This window comes from Pseudophryne corroboree, chromosome 10 (genome assembly GCF_028390025.1).
Source record: "Pseudophryne corroboree isolate aPseCor3 chromosome 10, aPseCor3.hap2, whole genome shotgun sequence".
Lineage (NCBI taxonomy): Eukaryota > Metazoa > Chordata > Amphibia > Anura > Myobatrachidae > Pseudophryne > Pseudophryne corroboree.
Genome location: NC_086453.1, coordinates 195,248,166 through 195,272,896, shown reverse-complemented (window position 1 = coordinate 195,272,896; position 24,731 = coordinate 195,248,166). Strand labels below are relative to the sequence as shown.

Sequence of the window (24,731 nt, the reverse complement as noted above, 5' to 3'; positions counted from 1 at the left end):
GTTTCCACCCAGAAACACCCACTTCCTGTCAATCACATTACGATCACCAGAACGAAGAAAAAACCTCGTAATGCCGTGAGTAAAATACCAAATTTCTTGGCAAATTTACTTGGCGCAGTCGCAGTGCGAACATTGCGCATGCGCAATTAGCGGAAAATCGCTGTGATGCTAAGAAAATTACCGAGCGAACAACTCGAAATGAAGGCCATGGTTTTGCCCAACTGCTAACAAATTTGCTGCTACAATCAACTCTGAATTACCCCCAAAGACGTTACAGACTGAACTAAGGCCCTCATTCCGAGTTGATCGCTCGCTAGCTGCTTTTAACAGCAGTGCAAAAGCTAAGCCGCCGCCCTCTGGGAGTGTATCTTAGCTTAGCAGAAGTGCGACCGAAAGGATCGCAGAACGGCGTCTAAATTTTATCAAGCAGTTTTTGAGTAGCTGCAGACCTACTCCTACCTTGCGATCACTTCAGACTATTTAGTTCCTGTTTTGACGTCACAAACACGCCCTGCGTTTGGCCAGCCACTCCCCCGTTTCCCCAGGCACGCCTGCGTTTGTATCTGACACGCCTGCGTTTTTCAGCACACTCCCGGAAAACGGTCAGTAACCTCCCAGAAACGCCCCATTCCTGTCAATCACTCAGCGGCCAACAGTGCGACTGAAAAGCGTCGCTAGACCTTGTGTGAAACTGCATCGGCTTTTGTGAAAGTACGTCGCGTGTGCGCATTGCGCCCCATACGCATGCGCAGAACTGCTGCTTTTTTACCTAATCGCCGCGCTGCGAATGAAAGCAGCTAGCGATCAACTCGGAATGAGGGCCTAAGAGTACTACAGAGAAAACTCTTAGGGGCATACGTATTAAATAATATCTGTGGGATATCGGATGTCTTTGGTGTACCTCCAAATATTAAGGATCCCTATGATGTTACAAGGAGGGACTTTTAATGGTTTATTCCAGAGGCTGGGAAAAAATACATTCCAGTCTAATCATCATCTGAAGCTGTGAGAAAAATGGTATAGCTAATAACCACATTACTAATCTCCTATTCCATGCAGTTCTAGGAGGATGTGTGGGCCTATGGCAGAGGTTTCCATGACAGCAAGCACAGTGAAATCCCATCTCGCAGCATACATTGTCAGTGTTATCATGGTTATGCCGGGGTACCGACAGTCGGTATATTAACTGCATCCCCAAGGATATAGCTGTGGGAAACTGAGGAGAGATAGTGGATGCATCCAGAACACAGCGCTCGGGATTCTCCCACAGCACATCCTATTTATTCAGTAGATGCTCACTCATTGCTTTGTTGGTAGCAGAGGGCACTTCTGGATTTGCTATTACAGGTTATGTAATAAAATGGGATTTTGTTTTATTTTTTTAATACTCACGTTATATAATGGTAATCTTATGTATCAGCAGTAGGCGGCACCTGTATAGTGAGTGTATACTGACGGGCAGCCATGCTAGCCTAGTGCTACAGGTGTTCTGTTTATTGTTGGTAGAACAAGACACAATAGTTATACCTTACATAGGAACCAATGGGAACCCTCCCCCAGGATAGATAGATAGATAGATAGATAGATAGATAGATAGATAGATAGATCGATCGATCTCAGGCATCAGTGCCCTCTAGCAGGCAGGGCAAGCAGCTGACATGCTGAGACATGTACAATTGCTTCAATGATTTCTTTTTCGGAGACTCCACCTGTATGATGGCTCGGTCTAAGTGACCGCCTGCCCCGTATCAGCGCACCTTGCCCTGTCCCCCGTACCTGAGGGCTGCTTTCCTCCCGTGCAGAACAAACGCTCCCTCCGCTGTCTGAGCCATAGCTGCAGCTTCTCCGCTTCTGTCCCTTGTTACTAAGGGAGGAGCCAAACAAGACGTTGCTAAGCGGAAATCTCACAGCCAATTTTTCGCTTTTCTTAGTCTCAAGAGTTTTGAGCCTGCAGGGCTACCGTCGGATAGTAGTCTGGCCGCCGGCTACGGAATAGCCAATAGCAGTCTGGTATGGCTGTGTCGTCACCGGTGAGCCGGCTGTACGGAAAGTGACCTTGCGGAGGGGAGGTGTGTGCGCATGCGCGGCAGGGTGCTGTGCGCCCCACGTGTGTCAGTGAGAGGTGATCAGTGTGAGCTTCTCTCTCCGCCATGTCCTGGTTATTCGGCTATAACAAGGGGCAGCCGGCCCCTCCAGATGTACCTGGCATGCCGGTGCCACCTCCACCCCCTGGGGGAGATGGGGACGGAGGGGATAAGAACAAACCCAAGGACAAATGGAGCAACTTTGACCCCACCGGCCTTGAGAGAGCAGCCAAAGCTGCCCGGGAGCTCGACCAGTCACGTAAGTGGCCGGGGGAGAACATTGCTGTGGTGGAACTACAAGGACCAGCATAGCTTAAACATGACAGAGCAGACTCGCTTTCTGGTATATTCTCACAGTGATTGCTCAGTCTGTGTGAAAACACAAGTGCCAGCATGCCCTGCCAGGCAGAGTCTGATTGTAGCTCCACATCCCACCTGTGGTGACTACAAGGCCCAGCATGCTTGGCCAACTAGCTGTCACTTAACATGCTGGGATTTGCTGGTAGCTGGCAAGTGACAGTGACCCCTGCCAGTGACCAGCTGTAGTACCTGTGACTATATAACCAGCATGACTGTGTAACCTAGGGGGTGGGTTGGTTAGTATATGACCACACATGAGGGCTTTATAGAAGAGATGACAATCACATGTATTACAGGTCACACCTTACTTAGAGTAATGTGGTGGTACTGTATGGTTAGTGTTGTATCATCACAGCTTTTACTGTATACGCTGTTGCAACTTTCTGGCTTTTATTCTTCACAATAGCTTTTAAATCACTTGGGTTGCAGTTATTTTTGCTTTTAGCTCAATGATGTGAGGCGAGAGAGCCTTTCCTGTCATGCTAACGTCGAGCCAGAGTTTTGATTATATAAAGTATATGAAGAATACAAATAATATATTAGAAATATCCTCTCTGCATTATTCTAATCATTTTTACAGTCAAAACTGGACTAAAAAGTCTATGGCAGGTGAGGCAGTACCTATCTTCTCCGCACATCTCTGGTCAAAACTCACCAAATTTCCAGCAGTATATACTGCTGCATCTTTGTGTAATGCTACATGAACCATTGGACTCGTATACTGTGTGTAAATCTTGCTCTGGTACTAGCCAGTGCCTCCTGAGCCATTGACCTTCCAGCACGTCCCTGCTTTAGCTATGGTACAACTGTTGTTGTTGTGTGTTTTTTTTGTTTTTTTGTTAATAAGGGTAATAATGAGAAACATCTCTAAATGCCAGAAACTTTGTTGAAAAACAAGTAAAGACAAATGTAAGCACAAAGAAAAACCAAGGTAAAAGTTTTTGTACATGTAGGAGTGCGTGTACAAAATAATCAAAACATATACAAACTTATAAGATACATTGGGCCTGATTCATGTTTGTAAATAAAGCAAAAAAAGCAAGCATCTTTGTGTCTGGAACATACCATGTTGCTATGAAAAGGGAGCAAATACATTTATATTTTTTTCTGTGCCGAGTAAATACTGGCAGATTTTTTTCTTTTTTTATGTAGCCAACAAATGTTGTACAGATTTATTTTTACACTGCAATTTAAATTTGAACACACCCAAATATAAATCTCTCTGCACATGTTACATTTGCCACACATGCAGTGCAACGTGGTTTTGCTCATTTGCATGCTTTTTTGCTTTACTAACCTACATGAATCAGACCCAGCACCTCTCTGTAACACAGATCAATGTTTTGTTGTCTCTGATGTTTGAGACTTCATTTAGAGAGTTCTTTTCCTGGCCAAGGTTGTGTCGGCACTAACGAGCTGCATGTAAACCGTGCCATCCCATAATCTTTATTGTGGTTTGTATAATGTCCTTGCTTCTATTGTGGCTAAATGCGCCTCTTCCCGACTGAGTCAGTGTGATATGTCACTGTTTACCCATAGTTGCATCATTCATTTTGGTCTGTGATCTCTTACTTTGCACTAATGCTCACATGATGTCAAGGGCACATATTGCTTGTGATGATGTATTTAGCTTCATATAGTTTTTTTAATTTTACTATATATTCCAGTATACAAATAGTTCTGGATTACATTTTACATGGCTATAATGTTAGGTAATGAATTTGGCATTGTTTGTTGCCTTTATTTCTGAACAGTTCTTTATATAGTGCACATATAGTATGCAGCCCTTTACAGAGTTACAGAGAATACTTTAACCACACAGTTGGGGAAATGGTTAATATTACTGCCTCATAACACTGAGGTCTTGGGTTTGATTCCCACCAATACCCTAACTGTGTGGAGTTTATATTTCCTCCCTTTACTTGTGTGGGTTTCATTCCACATACCAAAAATATACTGATAGGTTAATTGGCTCCTTTCATAAATTAACCTTAGTGTGTGTGTGTGTGTGTGTGTGTGTGTGCGTGCGCGCACATGCATGTGATGTGGAATATAGATTGTAAACTCCACTGGGGGCAGGGATTGTTGTGATTGGTCAAATATTCTCTGTAAAGCACTGCAAAAAATGTATGTGGTGTATAAGAAATGGTTTATAAATAATCAGTCCCTGTCCTAGTGGATGTCACTACCATGTGTAAGCATGCATGCTATGGTTCATTTTTGCTAGAAGACCATTTTGCTAGAAGACCATTTTCCTACCAGTACTGTGTCTTTTGATTGTTGGAGGAAAGTGGAGTACTTAGAGGAAACTCTCGCGAGCATGAGGAGAACGTAAATACAGAAAACAAAAGTAAGTTGTCGCCCTCTCCCAAATAACTACAGGCGTGCTATGCGTGGGGATCATGGTATGTTAATATTGTTATTTACAAGCATCCCACAGGTTCCAGCAGGCCAGCCCCAGCATGCTGGCATTTGGTGAACCACAAATGGCGACATACCTGTACATTAAGAGCACACTGACACCTGTAGTTCCCCTGTAAAGAAAATATTAAAGGGCAATTCCAAAGTAACGGATGTAAAGGGGGGTACTCACGGAGCGATCGCTGCTTAAAATCTAAGCAATCTGACTAGATTGCTTAGATTTTAAGCAGGATCGCTCCGTGTGTACCCCCCACAGCGATAGCGATGCGCAGCCCCGTGCATCGCTATTGCTGGTGCTATATTGGCCTGCCGTGCAGGCCAATCTAGCAGGTCGCTCATTTCACCCGCTGGGTGAAATGAGCGCCCCCCCGTCTCCCCCCCCCCCCCCCGCACGCTCAGCACGCATCGCTGTGATGAGCGGTGGGAGAGATGTGTGCTGAGAGGTTCGCTCAGCACACATCTCTCCCAAATCGGGTCGTGAGTACTGGCCTTTACTCTCAGGTACAATGTTTGTGATGGACATCTGGATTGCTTCAAATTTAAAATGCACATAAAGAAGCAAATGTTGCCACAATTGTATCTACCACTGGTGAATAATAATATAAATTGTGAACAAGCCTCACCATTGTTGTCTGCTGTAAATAAATACATTGTTTAAATGTGCCGGATGTAACCAGGATAGGACATGGTAATTTCTGACATCAAATACATGTCTGATTTCTCTGAAACTACAACAGAGATTTATTCCATACTTTTTTACAATAAAGTATAACCCACACAGATTGTTTTAGTACAGTTTTCAGGAAAGTCATTCTTATTACCTTGACAATATTTAATGGACTGTATGGTGTCGATTCAATTCACAGACAGTTGAATAGCGCCGGGAATTAGCTCCCGGCGCGTTGAATAGCGCCGGGAATTAGCTCCCGGCGCTATTCAATACAGCGCCAAGTGACACTCAATTGTCGGGAATTCTTCTCTCACCCCCGGGGGATGAGAGAGGAAATTTTACAAAAGTGCGGCCGGCGCGAGGCTGATTATGTCGGGAATCAGCATCGCGGCGGGGAGTTAAGTCGGAGAATGCCCTTTCTCCCGACAAATCAACCTGTTTAGTCCGGGAGAACGGGCATTCGCCGACTTAACTTGAGGTGAAATGAATAGCGCCGGGAGCTAATTCCCGGCGAAATTCAACTTGCGCTGAATTGAATCGACCTCTATGTGTAACGGATGTATCCCGAAAATCGTCACGGACGTAACCATCAAATACATTAATCAGGAAATGAAAAAAGGCCCCTTGCATTAACTGATACAGGGTAATTTTACCTTTCTAACAAAGGGGCAGATGTATAAACCTGGAGAAGGCATAAGGAAGTGATAAACCAGTGATATGTGCAAGGTGATAAACGAACCAGCCAATCTGCTCCAATATGTCAATTAACAGTTAGGAGCTGATTGGCTGGTGCATTTATCACCTTGCACATATCACTGGTTTATCACTTCCTTATGCCTTCTCCAGGTTAATACATCTGCCCCAATGTTTTCAGATGGGTACCATATCTCATCATCTTGTTTTAACTCTTTCACTAACATAAAACCACATGAAGCACTGATTAGCAAAATATAATTTCTGACAGTACATGTCCTCAACTTTTGTTATAAACTACAATAATTCAAATTTCTTACCTTTTTGTTTTCAGAAAACGGCAATAGATAATCAGTGGTCACAATCAGTGTCTGCCTAATGCCTGGTAGCCATTACTGCAATATGACAAAATGGCAGCATGTCATGTGACACACCGTTACCAACCCATTTTTCTCTTACGTCCTAGAGGATGCGGGACCATGGGCATAGACTGGCTCCGCAGGAGACATGGGCACTAAAAAAGAACTTTAGGTATGGGTGTGCACTGGCTCCTCCCTGTATGCCCCTCCTCCAGACCTCAGTTTATTACTGTGCCCAGAGGAGACTGGGTGCATTACAGGGAGCTCTCCTGAGTTTCCTGAAAAGAAAGTATTTTGTTAGGTTTTTTATTTTCAGGGAGCCTGCTGGTAACGCTGTGCGCCATTGCTCCCACACAGCACACACACGGCAGTCACTGTAAGGGTGCAAGGCGCAGGGGGGACGCTCTGGGCAGCAATAAGGACCTCCAAATGTGGCTTAAATAGTGATATACAGGCTGGGCACTGTATATATGAGACCCCCGCCAGTTGTTTTAAATTTTTCAGCGGGACCGAAGCCCGCCGCTGAGGGGGCGGAGCTTGTTCCTCAGCACTCACCAGTGCCATTTTCTCCACAGCACACCGCTGAGAGGTAGCTCCCCGGACTCTCCCCTGCTTACCAAAGGGTTTTTAAGAAGGTGGTAGGGCACATAATTTGGCACAAAATAGATGATAACAGCGCTATCTGGGTAAACATATTGTGTTTTTTCCCTGGGTCATTAGCGCTGGGTGTGTGCTGGCATGCTCTCTCTCTGTCTCTCCAAAGGACCTTAAGGGAGAACTGTCTTCAGATAAGAGGATTCCCTGAGTGTGTGGTGTGTCGGTACGTCTGAGGTAGAAGGCTCTCCTTGGGAGGAGGTGGAGCAAATGACTGTGGTGTCTTCGTCGGCAACACCGACGCCTGACTGGTTGGATATGTGGAATGTTTTAAGGGCTAATGTGAATTTATTGCACAAAAGGTTGGACAAAGCTGAGTCCAAGGGATGTACAGGGTGTCGAGCCCTGCCTTCCCCTATGTCACAGGGACCTTCGGGGTCTCAAAAGCGCCCACTATCCCAAATAGTAGACACGGATTCTGACTCCAGTGTCGACTACGATGATGCAAAGTTACAGCCAAAATTGGCTAAAAGTATTCAATATATGATTATTGCAATAAAAGATGTTTTGCATATCACAGAGGACCCCCCTGTCCCTGACACGAGGGTTCACATGTATACGGAAAAGAAACCTGATGTAACCTTTCCCCCGTCTCATGAGCTGAACGAGTGATTTGAAAAGGCTTGGGAATCTCCAGACAAAAAACTGCAGATTCCCAAAAGGATTCTTATGGCACATCCTTTCCCGAATAAGGACAGGATACGGTGGGAATCCGCCCCAAGGGTCGACAAAGCGTTGACATGCTTGTCCAAAAAGGTAGCGCTGCCATCCCAAGATACGGCTACCCTCAGGGATCCTGCTGATCACAGGCAGGAGACTACCTTGAAGTCCATTTACACACATTCTGGTACCTTACTCAGACCGGCGATAGCGTCGGCTTGGGTTTGTAGCGCTGTAATAGCGTGGACAGATACCTTATCGGCGGATATTGATACCCTGGATAAGTATACCATGTTATTGACCCTGGGTCATATTAAAGATGCTGTCTTATATATGAGAGATGCTCCAAGAGACATTGGCCTACTGGGTTCTAGAGTCAACGCTATGGCGATTTCTGCTAGACGAGTCCTATGGACCCGGCAATGGACTGGTGATGCCGACTCAAAGAGGCATATGGAGGTTTTACCTTACAGGGGTGAGGAATTGTTTGGGGAAGGTCTTTCGGACCTGGTTTCCACAGCTACGGCAGGTAAATCAAATTTTTTGCCTTATATTCCCTCACAGCCTAAGAAAGCGCCACATTATCAGATGCAGTCCTTTCGGTTAAATAGAAACAAGAGAGTACGAGGATCGTCCTTTCTTGCCAGAGGTAAGGGCAGAGGGAAAAAGCTGCCTACCACAGCTAGTTCCCAGGAGCAGAAGTCCTCCCCGACCTCTACAAAATCCACCGCATGACGCTGGGGCTCCGCTGAGGGAGTCCGCCCCAGTGGGGGCACGTCTTCGACTTTTCAGCCACATCTGGGTTCACTCACAGGTGGATCCCTGGTCAATAGAAATTGTTTCCCAGGGGTACAAGCTGGAATTCGAAGAGGTGCCTCCTCGCCAGTTTTTCAAATCGGCCCTGCCAGCTTCTCCCCCAGAAAGGGAGATAGTTTTAAATGCGATTCACAAATTGTGTCTTCAACAGGTAGTGGTCAAAATTCCCCTGCTTCCACAAGGGAAGGGGTATTACTCAACCCTGTTGGTAGTCCCGAAACCGGACGGTTCGGTTGGACCCATTCTAAATTTAAAATCCTTGAACCTATACTTGAAAAGGTTCAAGTTCAATATGGAACGATCATCGCCAGCCTAGAAGGGGGGGATTTTATGGTATCACTGGACATAAAGGATGCATACCTTCATGTTCCCATTTATCCACCTCATCAGGCGTACCTGAGATTTGCGGTACAGGAGTGTCATTACCAATTTCAGACATTGCCGTTTGGGCTTTCCACGGCCCCGAGGATTTTCACCAAGGTAATGGCGGAGATGATGGTGCTCCTGCGCAAGCAGGGTGTCACAATTATCCCGTACTTGGACAATCTCCTCATAAAAGCGAGATCACGAGAGCAGTTGTTGAACAGCGTGTCACTTTCAATAAAGGTGTTGCAGCAACACGGCTGGATTCTCAATATCCCAAAGTCACAGTTGGTTCCTACGACTCGTTTGACCTTCTTAGGCATGATCCTGGATACGGACCAGAAAAGGGTTTATCTTCCGATAGAAAAGGCCCAGGAACTCGTGACTCTGGTCAGGGTCCTATTGAAGCCAAAACAGGTGTCAGTGCATCACTGCACTCGAGTCCTGGGAGAGATGGTGGCGTCTTACAAGGCCATTCCCTTCGGCAGGTTCCATGCGAGGACTTTCCAATGGGACCTACTGGACAAGTGGTCCGGGTCACATCTACAGATTCATCAGTTAATCACCCTGTCCCCCAGGGCCAGGGTATCTCTCCTGTGGTGGCTGCAGAGTGCTCACCTTCTAGAGGGTCGCAGGTCCGGCATTCAGGATTGGATTCTGGTAACCACGGGCGCGAGCCTCCGAGGTTGGGGAGCAGTCACACAGGGAAGAAACTTCCAAGGTCTTGCCAGGAGACTTGTCTTCACATCAACGTCCTGGAGCTGAGGGCCATATACAACGCTCTTCGTCAAGCGGAGACTTTGCTTCGCGATCTACCGGTTCTGATTCAGTCAGACAACATCACCGCAGTGGCTCATGTAAACCGCAAAGGCGGCACAAGGAGCAGAGTGGCAATGACTGAAGCCACCAGGATTCTTCGCTGGGTGGAAAATCATGTCAGCGCACTGTCAGCAGTGTTCATTCCGGGGGTGGACAACTGGGAAGCAGACTTCCTCAGCAGACACGATCTACATCCAGGAGAGTGGGGACTTCATCAGGAAGTCTTCGCACAGATTGCAAGTCGGTGGGGACTGCCCCAAATAGACATGATGGCGTCCCGCCTCAACAAAAAACTACAGAGGTATTGCGCCAGGTCAAGAGACCCTCAGGCGGTGACACCGTGGGTGTTCCAGTCGGTCTATGTGTCTCCTCCTCTTCCTCTCATCCCCAAGGTGTTGAGAATCATAAGAAAAAGAGGAGTACAGACAATTCTCATTGTTCCAGACTGGCCGCGAAGGGCCTGGTATCCGGATCTGCAGGAAATGCTCACAGAAGATCCGTGGCCCCTTCCGCTAATACAGGACCTGTTGCAACAGGGGCCCTGTCTGTTCCAAGACTTACTGCGGCTGCGTTTGACGGCATGGCGGTTGAACGCCGGATCCTAGCAGAAAAGGGTATTCCGGATGAGGTCATTCCTACTCTGATAAAGGCTAGGAAGGACGTGACAGCTAAACATTATCACCGTATATGGCGGAAGTATGTTTCTTGGTGTGGGGCCAGGAAGGCTCCTACGGAAGAATTCCATCTGGGCCGTTTCCTTCACTTCCTACAAACTGGAGTGAATTTGGGCCTAAAATTAGGCTCCATTAAGGTTCAGATTTCGGCCCTATCCATTTTCTTTCAGAAGGAATTAGCTTCTCTCCCAGAAGTACAGACTTTTGTGAAGGGAGTGCTGCATATTCAGCCTCCTTTTGTATCTCCGGTGGCGCCTTGGGACCTTAATGTGGTGGTGAGTTTCCTTAAGTCCCACTGGTTTGAACCACTTAAAACGGGGGAATTAAAGTATCTCACTTGGAAAGTGGTTATGTTGTTAGCCTTGGCTTCGGCTAGGCGAGTGTCGGAGTTGGCGGCTTTGTCTCACAAAAGCCCCTATCTGGTTTTCCATGTGGATAGAGCAGAATTGCGGACTCGTCCTCAATTCTTGCCCAAAGTGGTTTCATCTTTTCATATGAACCAACCTATTGCGGTGCCTGTGGCTACGCGAGACTTGGAGGATTCCGAGTCCCTTGATGTAGTCAGGGCTTTGAAAATTTACGTGGCCAGAACGGCTCGGGTCAGAAAAACAGAGGCACTGTTTGTCCTGTATGCAGCCAACAAGGTTGGCGCTCCTGCTTCTAAGCAGACTGCTGCTCGCTGGATCTGTAACACAATTCAGCAGGCTCATTCTACGGCTGGATTGCTGTTACCAAAATTGGTTAAGGCCCATTCCACTAGGAAGGTGGGCTCTTCTTGGGCGGCTCGGCATTACAGTTGTGCCGAGCAGCTACCTGGTCGGGTTCAAACACCTTTGCAAAGTTTTACAAGTTTGGTACCCTGGCTGAGGAGGACCTCATGTTTGCTCAGTCGGTGCTGCAGAGTCATCCGCACTCTCCCGCCCGTTTGGGAGCTTTGGTATAATCCCCATGGTCCTTACGAGTCCCCAGCATCCTCTAGGACGTAAGAGAAAATAAGATTTTAAACCTACCGGTAAATCTTTTTCTCCTAGTCCGTAGAGGATGCTGGGCACCTGTCCCAAGTGCGGACTACTTCTGCAAGACTTGTATATAGTTATTGCTTACATAAGGGTTATGTTACAATTTTGTTCAGTCTCGGACTGATGCTGTGTTGTTTCATGCTGTTAACTGGTTCGTATAACCCAAGTTATACGGTGTGAATGGTGTGGGCTGGTATGAATCTTGCCCTTGGATTAACAAAAATCCTTTCCTCGTACTGTCCGTCTCCTCTGGGCACAGTTTCTCTAACTGAGGTCTGGAGGAGGGGCATAGAGGGAGGAGCCAGTGCACACCCATACCTAAAGTTCTTTTTTAGTGCCCATGTCTCCTGCGGAGCCCGTCTATCCCCATGGTCCTTACGGAGTCCAAAGCATCCTCTACGGACTAGGAGAAAAAGACTTACCGGTAGGTTTAAAATCTTATTTTAAACTACTATAGACTATGACTGATGCACTGGGGAACAATTTTTTTGAATATTCTAACTTTTTTCTTACATCCTAGAGGATACTGGGGTCCACATTAGTACAATGGGGTATAGACAGTCCCACTAGGAGCTTGGGCACTATAAGAAATTGATAGTGTGGGCTGGCTTCTCCCTCTATGCCCCTCCTACCAGACTCTGTTTATGTGCCCGGAGGAGCTTGGGAAGCTCCTGAAGAGTTTTCTGCATTTATTTTCTCTTTGTTGTTTTCAGGCAGGTTTGGTTGGCACCAGACTGCCTGCTTCGTGGGACTTAGGGGGGGAAACGGTCCAATCTCCCTAGGGTTAATGTCCTGCTGACAGGACACTGAGCTCCTGAGGGTCCTATTCGCAAGCCCCACCACGGCGAGCGTACAGACCCGCAGCACACCGCCACCCCTAACAGAGCCTAAAGAGTGGTGAGTAAGTAGCCGGCGTCCCGGTTAGCGTGTCGCCGGCGGTAATGGCGGCACAAGGGTAGGAGCGCAGCACTGCATGCACGCTGCGCTCCAGTTTTCAGGCACACTGAAACCGCTGTGAGGGGCGAGCTGAAGCCACTTCTGTTACCCACACTGGCACTACACCACAGGGGTTTTAACTCACTGTAGACTACATTATTCACCTCAGCCAGTATAAAAACCCGGGAAGACCGCGTGCCATGAAGGGGGCGGGGCTTCACTGAGCCAGCAGCTCACCATTTTCCCTATGCAGCTTGACTACAGCAGACTGGCAGGGAAGCGCAGCTCCTCCACAAGGACTCCAGAGCACCTCAGCGGTACCAGGGGTCATAGCAAAGGGGTGGGGGGAGCAATATATTGGTGTACTAAACCCTTCTAAGGGTACTTAGTTTGCGAGCCAGCTAATCTTGCACTTTAGCTATAGGGGCGCTGTGTGGCTGGCTCCATTTTACTCTGTCTCCCTATAAGGGCTCTGTGTGTGGGTTAACTGTGTTTTAACCTATTCCTGTGTGTGTGTTCTCTCACATCTAATATGTCAAAGGAGTGTGTATCATGCACAGCAGTCTGTTTTTCTCAATCCGGAGGCTCACAGCCGTGTACTCAGGATAGTACACATTCTCAGGCTGGCGGACCTGAACCAGTATGGTTAGATTCATTAAAAGGGATGATTTCAAATATTTCGAATAAATTATCCCAAAATGAGAAGGAGACGCCATACTTAAGGCAATCTGTTGATGACCTGATGAACAGAGATTCAGTGGTCATTCCAGGGTCTCAGACCCATGCCATTTGTCCACAGAAGCGTACTCTGGCCCAAATCATGCAGGCTGATACCGATGATGATGTATCAGACCCAGAGGAGTGTGAGGTGAACTCAGAAGGGGAGGGGGGGGGGGGGGTTGCAACTTTGTCACAGGGTATACAGGCCCTGATAGTAGCTATTAGAGACGTCCTGCACATTCTTGATAAGATTCCTCTTCGTCCTCTGACACCTTATTTTAATGTGAAAAATAAATCCTCAGCTACTTTCCCTGCATCTAAGGAATTAAATTCCCTATTTGAAGTAACTTGGATAAATCCTAACAAGAAGTTTCTGGTCCCAAAACGGTTACTCACATCCTTCCCGTTCCCTCAGGATGATAGGAAAAAATGGGAAAACTCACCAATAGTTGACGCATCTGTTTTTAGGCTGTCTCATAAGATAGTTTTACCTGTTCCTGGGGCAGCTTCCTTGAAGGATGCTGCAGACCGCAAGATTGAGACCACTCTCAAATCTCTGTACACAGCTGCGGGGGTGGCCCAGAGACCCACTATAGCTTGTACATGGATCTCTAGGGCTGTTGCAAAATGGTCAGGCAATCTAATTGACTGGTTATATTCCTTATCCAGGGGGGAGATAATTTTACTCCTACAGCATTTACAGGATTCTGCTAACTTTATGGTGGAGGCTATAAAGGAAATTGGTTTACTCAATGCACGCACCACTGCCATGGCAGTGCCAGCACGCAGGGGCTTGTGGCTATGCCAGTGGACTGCGGATGCGGATTCCAGGAAAGGCATGGGAAGTCTACCTTTCACAGTTGAAGCCCTTTTTGGGTATGAACTGGATACGTGGATATTCAAGGCTATGGCGGGTAAGTCTACATACCTTCCTTCCACAGCTCCCCCGGCTAGAAAATCCTACACTGCTCCAACACTACAGTCCTTTGTACAGCAAAGTTTAAAAACAAAACCAAAGGTTCTTCTACGGCCTTCAAAGGCAATAGAGGTGAACCCAGAAAACCAGCAACTGCAGGTTCACGGGAACAGACCCCCGGTTCTGCTTCCTCTAAGCCTTCAGCATGACTGTGGACCGCACTGCCTGGAAGACAGACAGGTGGGAGCCCGTTTTGCGATTCTTCAGTCACATATGGGCAACGTCATGCCAGGATCCCTGGGTCAAAGATCTTATAGCTCAGGGCTACAGACTGGAGTTTCAGGAACTCCCACCTCTTCAAATCAGGCTTACCAGCTTCTCCAGAAGCTAGTATGACCTTACAGGCAGCCTTTCAAAAACTGGTACAGACTCTGGTCATTGTCCCAGTTCCACCTCCACTACAAAGCAGGGGTTATTATTCCAACCTGTTTGTGGTACAGAAACCGGACGGTTCGGTAAGGCCCATTTTAAACCTCAAATCACTGAACCCGTTCTTGCGTGTGTTGAAGTTCAAGATGGAGTCTCTAAAAGCGGTGATCTCAGGTCTGGAGGAAGGGGAATTTCTGGTGTCTCTGGACATCAAGGATGCGTACCTTCATATTCCGATTTGGCCGCCTCATCAGGCTTATCTAAGGTTTGCACTACAGTACTGTCACTACCAGTTCCAGGCCCTGCCATTTGGCCTCTCCACGGCACCGAGGGTATTAACCAAGGTAATGGCAGAGATGATGTTTCTCCTCCGCAAACAGGGAGTGAACATGATACCGTACCTGGACGACCTGCTGACAAAAGCACCATCCAGGGAGAGGTTGTTGGACAGCATTGTCCTCTCAACCCGACTACTTCAGGATCACGGTTGGATTCTGAACCTACCAAAATCCCACCTCGAACCGACAGAGGCTTCCGTTCCTGGGGATGATACTGGATACGGAGGAACAGAAGGTATTCCTTCCGTTGGAAAAGGCATTGGTAATCCAGTCAGTGGTGCGGGATGTTCTAAAACCAGCCCGGATTTCGGTGCATCTATGCATTTGCCTTTTGGAGAAGATGGTCGCCTCTTACAAGCCTTTGCGGTACGGAAGGTTTCATGCGAGGCCCTTCCAGCTGGATCTGTAGGACAAATGGTCCGGTTTGCATCTTCACATGCACCAGAGGATCAGTCTGTCGCCAAAAGCAAGAATTTCTCTTTTGTGGTGGCTTCAGACTTCTCACCTTACCAAAGGACGGAGGTTCGGGATTCAAAATTGGATTCTGCTAACCACAGACGCAAGCCTCAGAGGTTGGAGCAGTCACCCAGGGGGAACAGTTCCAAGGAAAATGGTCAAGTCAGGAAGCCAGTCTTCCAATCAACATTCTGGAACTAAGGGCCATATACAACGCCCTTCTACAGGCATCGCATCTTCTTCAAGATCGAGCCATTCATGTTCAGTCGGACAATGTGACCGCGGTAACATACATAAACCGACAAGGCGGAACGAAGAGCAGAGCAGCAATGTCAGGGGTAACAAGGATTCTCCTATGGGCGGAAAGACACGCTGTGGCGTCTTCCGCGATTTTAATTCTGGGAGTAGACAACTGGGAAGCAGACTTCCTCGGCAGACACGAACTCCACCCAGGAGAGTGGGGCCTCCACCCGCAGGTGTTCGATCCTTAACACGTCGGTGGGGAATTCCACAGATAGACATGATGGCCTCTCGTCTCAACAAGAAGCTAAAGCGGTTTTGTTCCAGGTCGAGGGACACATAAGCAGTGGCGGTGGAAGCTCTGGTGTCTCCATGGGTCAAACAGATGGTTTACGTGTTTCCACCTCTTCCATTGATCCCAAGAATTCTCAAAAGAATAAAAAGGGAAGAGGTTCAAGCAATTCTCATTGCTCCGGATTGGCCAAGAAGGGCCTGATACGCAGATCTACTGGAGATGCTCCTAGAGGACCCGTGGCCTTTGCCTCTTCGAGAGGATCTTCTGCAACAGGGGCTGTTCATCTATCAAGACTTACCACGGCTACTTTTGATGGCATGGAAGTTAAGCGGCAAGTTCTAGCCCGGAAAGAATTTCCTGACAAGGTTATTCCAACCCAGAAACAAGCCAGGAAAGGGGTAACGTCTATACATTACCACTGTATTTGGAAAAAAATATGTCTCGTGGTGTGAAAACAGGAAATGTCCTGCAGTGGAATTTCAACTGGGACGTTTTCTCCTTTTTCTACAGTCAGGTGTGGATGTGGACCTACGTTTGGGCTCCTTGAAAGTCCAGATTTCAGCCTTATCCATTCTCTTCCAGAAACAATTGGCTTCCCTCCTTGAAGTTCAGACGTTCTTGAAGGGTGTTCTGCACATCCAACCGCCCTTTGTGCCTTCGACGGCACCTTGGGATCTTAACGTGTTGCTGCAGTTTCTACAATCGGAATGGTTTGAGCCTTTACAGGAGGAAGACTGTTACACTGTTGGCCTTAGCTTCGGCAAGGTGTGTGTTGGAACTGGGGGCGTTGTCTCACAAAAGCCCCTATTTGATTTTTCATGAAGACAGAGCTGAACTCAGGACTCGTCAGCAATTTCTTCCTAAGGTGGTGTCTGCGTTTCACATCAACCAATCTATTGTAGTTCCGGTGCTTTTTGACACCTCTGCTACCTCAAAGTCCTTGGATGCCGTGAGGGCTTTGAAGATCTATGTGAAGCGGACTGCTCGTTACAGAAAATCTGACTCGCTGTGTGTTCTCTATGATCCCAAGAAAATTGGGTGTCCTGATTCAATGCAGTCTATTGCTCGCTGGATCAGGCTTACTATCCAGCAGGCTTATTCTATGGCAGGATTGCCGGTTTCTAAAGTACAAGACCACTCTACTAGGTCGGTGGGTTCTTCCTGGGCGGCTGCCCGGGGTATCTTGGCTCGACAGCTCTGCCTAGCAGCTACTTGGTCAGGTTCGAACACGTTTGCTAAGTTCTACAAGTTCGATACTCTGGCGTCTGAGGACCTTCAGTTTGGTCAATCAGTTCTTCAGGAACCTCAGCACTCTCCCACCCGGTTTGGGAGCTTTGGTACACCCCATGGTACTACTGTGGATCCCAGTATCCTCTAGGATGTAAGAGAAAATAGGATTTTAATTACCTACCGGTAAATCATTTTCTCGTAGTCCGTAGAGAATACTGGGCACCCGTTCAGTGCTTCGTTTCTTCTTGCACTGTTACTTCATTAAGTAATGTTGTTAGTTCAGCTGTTCCTGTTCAAGTTTGGTTAGCATGGCTTTCCTCTTGTTTGTGTGTGCTGGTTCGGAATCTCACCACTGTTCTGTTACATCCTTCCTCAGGATATGTCCGTCTCCTCGGACACAGTTTCCGAGACTGAATCTGGTAGGAAGGACATAGAGGGAGGAGCCAATGCACACTGTTGATTTCCTAAAGTGCCCAAGGCTCTTAGTGGACCAGTCTATACCCCGTGGTACTAATGTGGACCCCAGTATCCTCGACGGACTACGAAAAAAGGATTTACCGGTTGGTAATTTAAAATCCTATTTTTTCTTGCTAAAGCTGGGCATACACAATACAATTATCTGGCAGATCATCTGCCAGATTTGGCTGGTTGGACTGAAAATTTGGTAATGGATGGAAGCAAATGACAATATACTATTTGCTCCCGAACACTGGGAAATAGGCAAAAACTGACGTTCAGACAAATGTTTGAAATCACGGATTTAACTAATTTGTATGAACAACAGATGACCTGCCAGAAAATTGTATAGTGTCCAGCTTAATGTGCTCCCGCTCACATTACCCCCAGTTTTTGGCCAGTATTACCATTCCTCTGTTTCAGATCTGCCCTTCTCATATGTGATCTTCCTGTAAGTATACAGCATTTGCTTAGTCTACTGTGTAATAGTCAGCTGGGTTCTGTTATACCAATTAGACAAGCAGCCAGTCAGACACTTTTCTTCCAACTGGGTCTAAAAACCCAGGATTGATGCATTCACACTAGAGGCGACCCAGGTCGCACCTGGGAAAAACTCTGGTAGAGAGCAGGGTCATGGACTTGGGACTTCAACTCGGGTCATTTCTGTTCACACACAGCAAAAACCTGTGTCATTGCTAACCCTCTGTAAGGATCATTGCACATGTTTAACTAACACATGTAGTTTTAAATTTCTCTTACGTCCTAGAGGATGCTGGGGACGCCAAAAGGACCATGGGGTATAGACGGGATCCGCAGGAGCTTGGGCACACTAAAAAGACTTTGACTGGGTGTGAACTGGCTCCTTCCTCTATGCCCCTTCCCCAGACCTCAGTTAGACTTTGTGCCCAGGAGTGATTGGACACACACTAGGGGAGCTCTACTGAGTTTCTCTAGAAAGACTTTTGTTAGGTTTTTTATTTTCTGGGAGACCTGCTGGCTACAGGCTCCCTGCATCGAGGGACTGAGGGTAGAGAAGTCAGACCTACTTCTGCTTAGTTAAGGGCTCTGCTTCTTAGGTTACTGGACACCATTCGCTCCAGAGGGTTCGATCACTTGGTTCGCCTAGCTGCTTGTTCCCGGAGCCGCGCCGTCACCCCCCTCACAGAAGACAGAAGCCGGGTGAGTATTAGAAGATCCGAAGACTTCAGTGACGGCAGAAGACTTCATTAACGAGGTACAGCGCAGTGGTAGCGCTGCGCTCCATGCTCCCACACACACCACCAACGGCACTCACAGGGTGCAGGCCGCTGGGGGGGGGGGGCGCCCTGGGCAGCAGTTACTGAGGTTCTTAGAACTGGTGAAAGCCATATTCGGTGCCCGGGCACCGTATATAAGACCCCCGCCAGTATAAAGAATTTAAATTTGAGCGGGACTGAAGCGCACCGGGAAGGGGCGGGGCTTAGCCGCGCAGCTCACCAGCGCCATTTTCTTCTCTCCACAGCCGCTGCAGAGAACGCTGGCCCGGACCTCCAGGCTCCTCGCAAGTAACAGGGAGCAAAACGGGGGGGGGGCACACAAATAATTTTGGTGCTTTTATTGTTATTATACTGCACTACTGACATGTATTATTGTGGTGTAGTATATGGGCGCTGGGGTGTGAGCTGGCATACTCCCTCTGTGTTTATCTCTCCGGGCTTCCCTGTAGGCTGTCCCCTTTATTTGGCCAGTGTGTGTGTTGGGTGTCGGTACTTCGTGTCGGCATGTCTGAGGCTGAATGTTCCTCCCCGGAGGAAGTTACTGGGGGTGCGGAAAAGGAGCTGGAAATGGCTCTGTCGGCACAGCCGACTGCTGATTGGGTTGCTATGTTGAGTACACCTAATGCTAATGTGGCTGATTCACAGACACAAACATGGAGAAAATCCATGGAGGATGCTTTGGCTCAGGTGCAGACCCCCTCAGGGTCACAAAAACGTTCATTTACCCAGATGGTAGATACAGATGCCGACACGGACTCTGATTCCGAAGTCGATTTTAATGAGGCTACTTTACACCCAAGGGTAGTTAAGAGTATTCAGTACATGATTGTGGCTATTAAAGATGTCTTGCGTATCTCTGATGAACCGGCTGTTCAGGAAACAAGGATTTGCCTTTTTAAAGGGAAAAAACCTGAGGTGAAGTTTCCCCCCTCTCATGAAATGAATGCTCTTTGTGAAAAAGCTTGGGAGTCGCCGGACAAGAGGTGGCAGATTCCCAAGAGAATTTTTATGGCGTATCCTTTCCCCTCTGATGACAGGGAAAAATGGGAGTAGTCTCCGAATGTCGACAAGGCTCTATCCCGTTTGTCCAAGAAGGTGGCGCTTCCGCCCCCTGACACGGCTACTTTCAAGGATCCGGCGGATCGCAAGCTGGAGACGTCTTTGAAGGCCATTTTCGTTAATACTGGTGCATTGCTCAGACCTGCTGTGGCGTCGGTATGGGTGAGTAGTGCTATTGCTAAATGGGCTGATAATTTAGCTTCTGATATGGATACCCTTGATAAAGATAATATTCTTTTGACTCTTGGTTATATCAAGGACGCTGCAGATTACCTAAAGGATGCAGCGAGGGATGTTGGCCTCTTGGGATCAAGAGCCAATGCCATGGCGTTCTCGGCCAGGAGGGCACTGTGGATCCATCAATGGAATGCTGATGCTGACTCCAAGAAAAATATGGAAGCTCTCCCCTTCAAAGGTAGTGTCTTGTTTGGTGACGGCATGGCTGACCTGGTGTCTACCGCTACTGCGGGTAAGTCATCTTTTCTTCCTTATGTTCCCACACAACAGAAAAAGGCACCCCATCAACAGATGCAGTCCTTTCGACCTAATAAATACAGACGAGGTAAAGGCTCGTCCTTCCTCGCTTCAAAGGGTAGAGGAAGGGGGAAAGAAGTCGCCTGCAGGATCAGGCACCCAGAACCAAAAGTCCTCCCCCGCCTCTACCAAGTCCACTGCATGACGCTGGGGCTCCCCTGCGGAGTCCGTGCCGGTGGGGGGCCGTCTCCGGATCTTCAGTCAGGTCTGGTTTCAATCAGCCCTGGATCCTTGGGTCTTAGACATAGTGTCCCAAGGGTACAAGCTGGAGTTTCAGGAGATGCCCCCCTGCCGCTTTTTCATATCGGCCTTGCCAGTTTCTCTTCCAGAAAGAGAAGTCGTAAATGCAGCGATACAAAAGTTGTGTCAACAGAGGGTCGTTGTTCCCGTTCCCCCGTCCTAACGGGGGGAAGGGTTCTATTCAAGCCTCTTTGTCGTACCGAAGCTGGACGGTTCGGTCAGACCGATTCTGAACCTAAAATCCCTCAATCCATACTTGAAAACTTTCAAGTTCAAGATGGAATCTCTTCGAGCTGTTATCTCCAGCCTAGAAGGGGAGGATTTTATGGCATCAGTCGACATAAAGGATGCCTACTTACACGTCCCGATTTATCCTCCGCATCAGGCCTTCCTGAGATTTGTGGTGCATGATTGTCATTACTAATTTCAGACGTTGCCGTTTGGGCTTTCCACGGCCCCGAGGGTTTTCACCAAGGTTATGGCAGAAATGATGGTACTCCTTCGCAAGCGAGGGGGTCACAATTATCCCGTACTTGGACGATCTCCTGATAAAGGCGAGGTCAAAGGAACAATTGTTAAAGAATGTGGAACTCTCCCTGACAGTTCTGCAACATCACGGTTGGATTTTAAATTTGCCAAAGTCTCCGTTAATTCCGACGACTCGGCTGCCCTTCCTGGGCATGATCCTAGACACGAAGCTTCAGAGAGTGTTTCTTCCGGAGGACAAAGCTCTAGAAATACAGACCATGGTCAAGGAGCTTTTGAGACCGACAAGAGTGTCGATTCATCAATGCACTCGAGTGCTAGGGAAGATGGTGGCGGCTTACGAGGCCATTCCGTTTGGCAGGTTTCATGCCAGGGTGTTTCAGTGGGACCTGCTGGACAAATGGTCCGGGTCTCACCTACACATGCACCGGAAAATAAGTATATCTTCCAGGGCCAGTATCTCTCTCCTGTGGTGGCTGCAAAGCTCTCACCTCCTAGAGGGACGCCGTTTCGGAATTCAGGACTGGGTCCTGCTCACCACCGATGCAAGTCTCCGAGGCTGGGGCGCAGTCGCGCAGGGAAGAAGTTTCCAGGGAAAATGGTCAAGCCAGGAATCTTCTCTCCACATAAATGTTCTCGAGTTAAGAGCCATTTACAACGACCTTCTGCAAGCGAAGAGTTTTCTTCAGGGTCTCCCGGTACTGATCCAGTCGGACAACATAACAGCGATGGCGTATGTAAACCACCAAGGCGGAACAAGGAGCAGGGCGGCAATGGCGGAAGCCACAAGAATTCTCCGCTGGGCGGAACAGCACGTGAGCGCTCTGTCAGCAGTCTTCCTCCCAGGCGTGGACAACTGGGAGGCAGATTTTCTCAGCAGACACGATCTCCATCCAGGAGAGTGGGCTCTTCATCAAGAGATATTTGCAGAAGTGACAAGGCATTGGGGAACTCCTCTGATAGACATGATGGCATCTCGCCTCAACAAGGAACTTCCGAACTATTGTTCTAGGTCAAGAGACCCCCAAGCCTGTGCAGTGGATGCCCTGGTAACTCCGTGGGTGTTTCAGTCGGTGTATGTTTTCCCTCCACTTCCCCTCATTCCAAAGGTGTTGAGGATCATAAGGCGAACAAGGGTTCGGGCAATACTCGTCGCTCCAGATTGGCCATGGAGGGCCTGGTACCCGGATCTTCAGGAATTACTAGTGGAAGATCCCTGGCCGCTTCCTCTAAGAGAAGACCTCTTACTGCAGGGGCCCTGCCTATTTCCGGACTTACCGCGGCTGCGTTTGACGGCGTGGAAGTTGAACGCCAGATTTTAGCTCAGAAGTGTATTCCCGGGGAGGTCACCCCCACTCTCCTTAAAGCTAGGAAGGAGGTCACGACGAAACATTATCACCGTATTTGAAGAAAATATGTGTCGTGGTGTGAAACCAAAGCAGCTCCTGCGGAGGAGTTTCACTTGGGTCGTTTCCTCCATTTCTTGCAGGCAGGCGTGGATGCAGGCCTGTAGTTGGGTTCCATCAAAGTGCAGATTTCGGCCTTATCTATTTTCTTTCAAAGGGAATTGGCCGTCCTTCCTGAGGTTCAGACTTTCGTGAAGGGAGTGCTGCATATCCATCCTCCATTTGTCCCACCAGTGGCGCCGTGGGATCTTGAAGTGGTGTTGCAGTTTCTTATGTCTCACTGGTTTGAGCCTTTGCGTAAGGTTGAGTTAAAGTTTCTCACTTGGAAAGTGGTCATGCTTTTGGCTCTGGCGTCTGCCAGACGAGTGTCCGAGTTGGTGGCCTTGTCTCACAATGGCCCATATTTGATTTTTCATTCGGATAGAGCGGAATTGAGGACTCGTCAACAATTTCTGCCGAAGGTGGTCTCTTCGTTTCACATAAACCAACCTATTGTGGTGCCTGTGGCTACAGATGCTGTGGCGGTCCCAAAGTCTCTTGATGTTGTCAGAGCTTTGAAAATTTATGTCTCCAGAACGGCTCTTACTAGGAAGACAGAGGCTCTGTTTGTCCTGTATGCTTCCAACAAGATTGGAAATCCTGCTTCTAAGCAAACTATTGCACGCTGGATGTGTAATACGATCCAGCAAGCTCATTCTTCGTCTGGGCTGCCGTTGCCGAAGTCGGTAAAGGCCCATTCTACCAGGAAGGTGGGCTCATCTTGGGCGGCTGCCCGAGGGGTCTCGGCGCTTCAACTTTGCCAAACAGCTACGTGGTCGGGTTCAAACACTTTTTCAAAATTTTACAAGTTTGATACCCTGGCTGGACCTCATGTTTGCTCAATCGGTGCTGCAGAGTCGGCCACACTCTCCCGCCCGTTCTGGAGCTTTGGTATAGACCCCATGGTCCTTTTGGAGTCTCCAGCATCTTCTAGGAAGTAAGAGAAAATAGGATTTTAATACCTACCGGTAAATCCTTTTCTCCTAGTCCGTAGAGGATGCTGTGCGCCCATCCCAGTGCGGACTGTTACTTGCAGTTGAGTTGATACTGGTTGTTTTCGGTTACGCATGGTTTGTGTACCAGTTATGTCAGCTTGTTGCTGTGGTTAGTTCATACTGTTGTCTGGTTTCATGCTACTCCAGTTGTACGGTATGTTTGTGGTGTGGGCTGGTATGTTTCTCGCCTTTAGCTAACAAAATCCTTTCCTCGAAATGTCCGTCTCTCCTGGGCACAGTTCCTATACCCCATGGTCCTTTTGGAGTCCCCAGCATCCTCTACAGACTAGGAGAAAAGGATTTACCAGTAGGTATTAAAATCCTATTATTCTTTACATGAACACCATAAAAATCATTTATTAATAAGCAACAATTCAATCCTTGTTTTTTGTTTTCAGGCCATGCTAAAGAAGCCCTTCATCTTGCCAAGATGCAGGAAGAGACACTTCACCTGGAGCAGCAATCGAAAGTCAAGGTATAACAGCAGTGCCTGAAAGTGATGATCAGAATGTGCTAGGTTCTTTAAGACCAGATTAACTAGACTTCCTCTCGGTAGCTTCCAAAATAAGTGAGAACAGCCCTAAGGTTCATAACAAAATCATTTACTACCAGTCACATTCGTATATAAAATGCTGCAGTTGGTATGTTGCTGTATTTTACTAGGGAGTTGATTTATTGGGTATCACTTGAATTACTAAAAGACGGTCTAGAAGATGATTGTCTGAGGGGGCCGTTTTCACTGCTATGAGTGATTCATGCAAACATTTGCTCCTGAACTTTTTAATTTGTTTAGTATCGTAGTGATAAGAATATGCCATTGGTTTTTAACATTACTTACCCTTCTGGTGGGGTCCAGCGACATCGACCTCCTCTGTGGTATCCTCCGCTATTTGCTGGCAGTCTACCACTGCCAGCGACAAGCTGCTGTACGCATGGCACTTTGATGTGGTGAGGACCTGTCAAATCCTTAATACAAAGAACTGGTTTTGCAAGGGCAAAAAAACAGAAGCGACTGTCTTTTCTGGGGCACGCTTATAACATTATGTGGATAAAGAATGTGCATTCTGTGCTTTGACTTGGGTCCCATCACCATGATATCTCATTATGA

At 47.8% G+C, this 24,731-nt stretch overlaps 2 protein-coding genes across 3 annotated transcripts in view; one reads left to right on the top strand and one right to left on the bottom strand.

The window, feature by feature from the left end:
- LOC134966345 (uncharacterized) overlaps window positions 1-2,031 on the bottom strand; it is an 80,445-nt gene extending 78,414 nt beyond the window's left edge. Inside the window, exon 1 of one of the 2 annotated variants that reach the window (XM_063943016.1) lies at window positions 1,777-2,031. In XM_063943016.1, the coding sequence (XP_063799086.1) occupies window positions 1,777-1,832 (56 nt within the window). In that variant the 5' untranslated portion in view covers window positions 1,833-2,031. The remainder of the gene's footprint in view (window positions 1-1,776) is intronic. The other variant, XM_063943017.1, reaches the window with a different exon arrangement.
- Window positions 2,010-24,731, top strand: part of LOC134966344 (ATPase family AAA domain-containing protein 3) — a 256,466-nt gene continuing 233,744 nt past the window's right edge. The window contains exons 1-2 of the mRNA XM_063943015.1: window positions 2,010-2,343; window positions 24,022-24,098. Coding sequence (XP_063799085.1) covers window positions 2,151-2,343; window positions 24,022-24,098 — 270 coding nt within the window. The 5' untranslated portion in view covers window positions 2,010-2,150. The remainder of the gene's footprint in view (window positions 2,344-24,021; window positions 24,099-24,731) is intronic.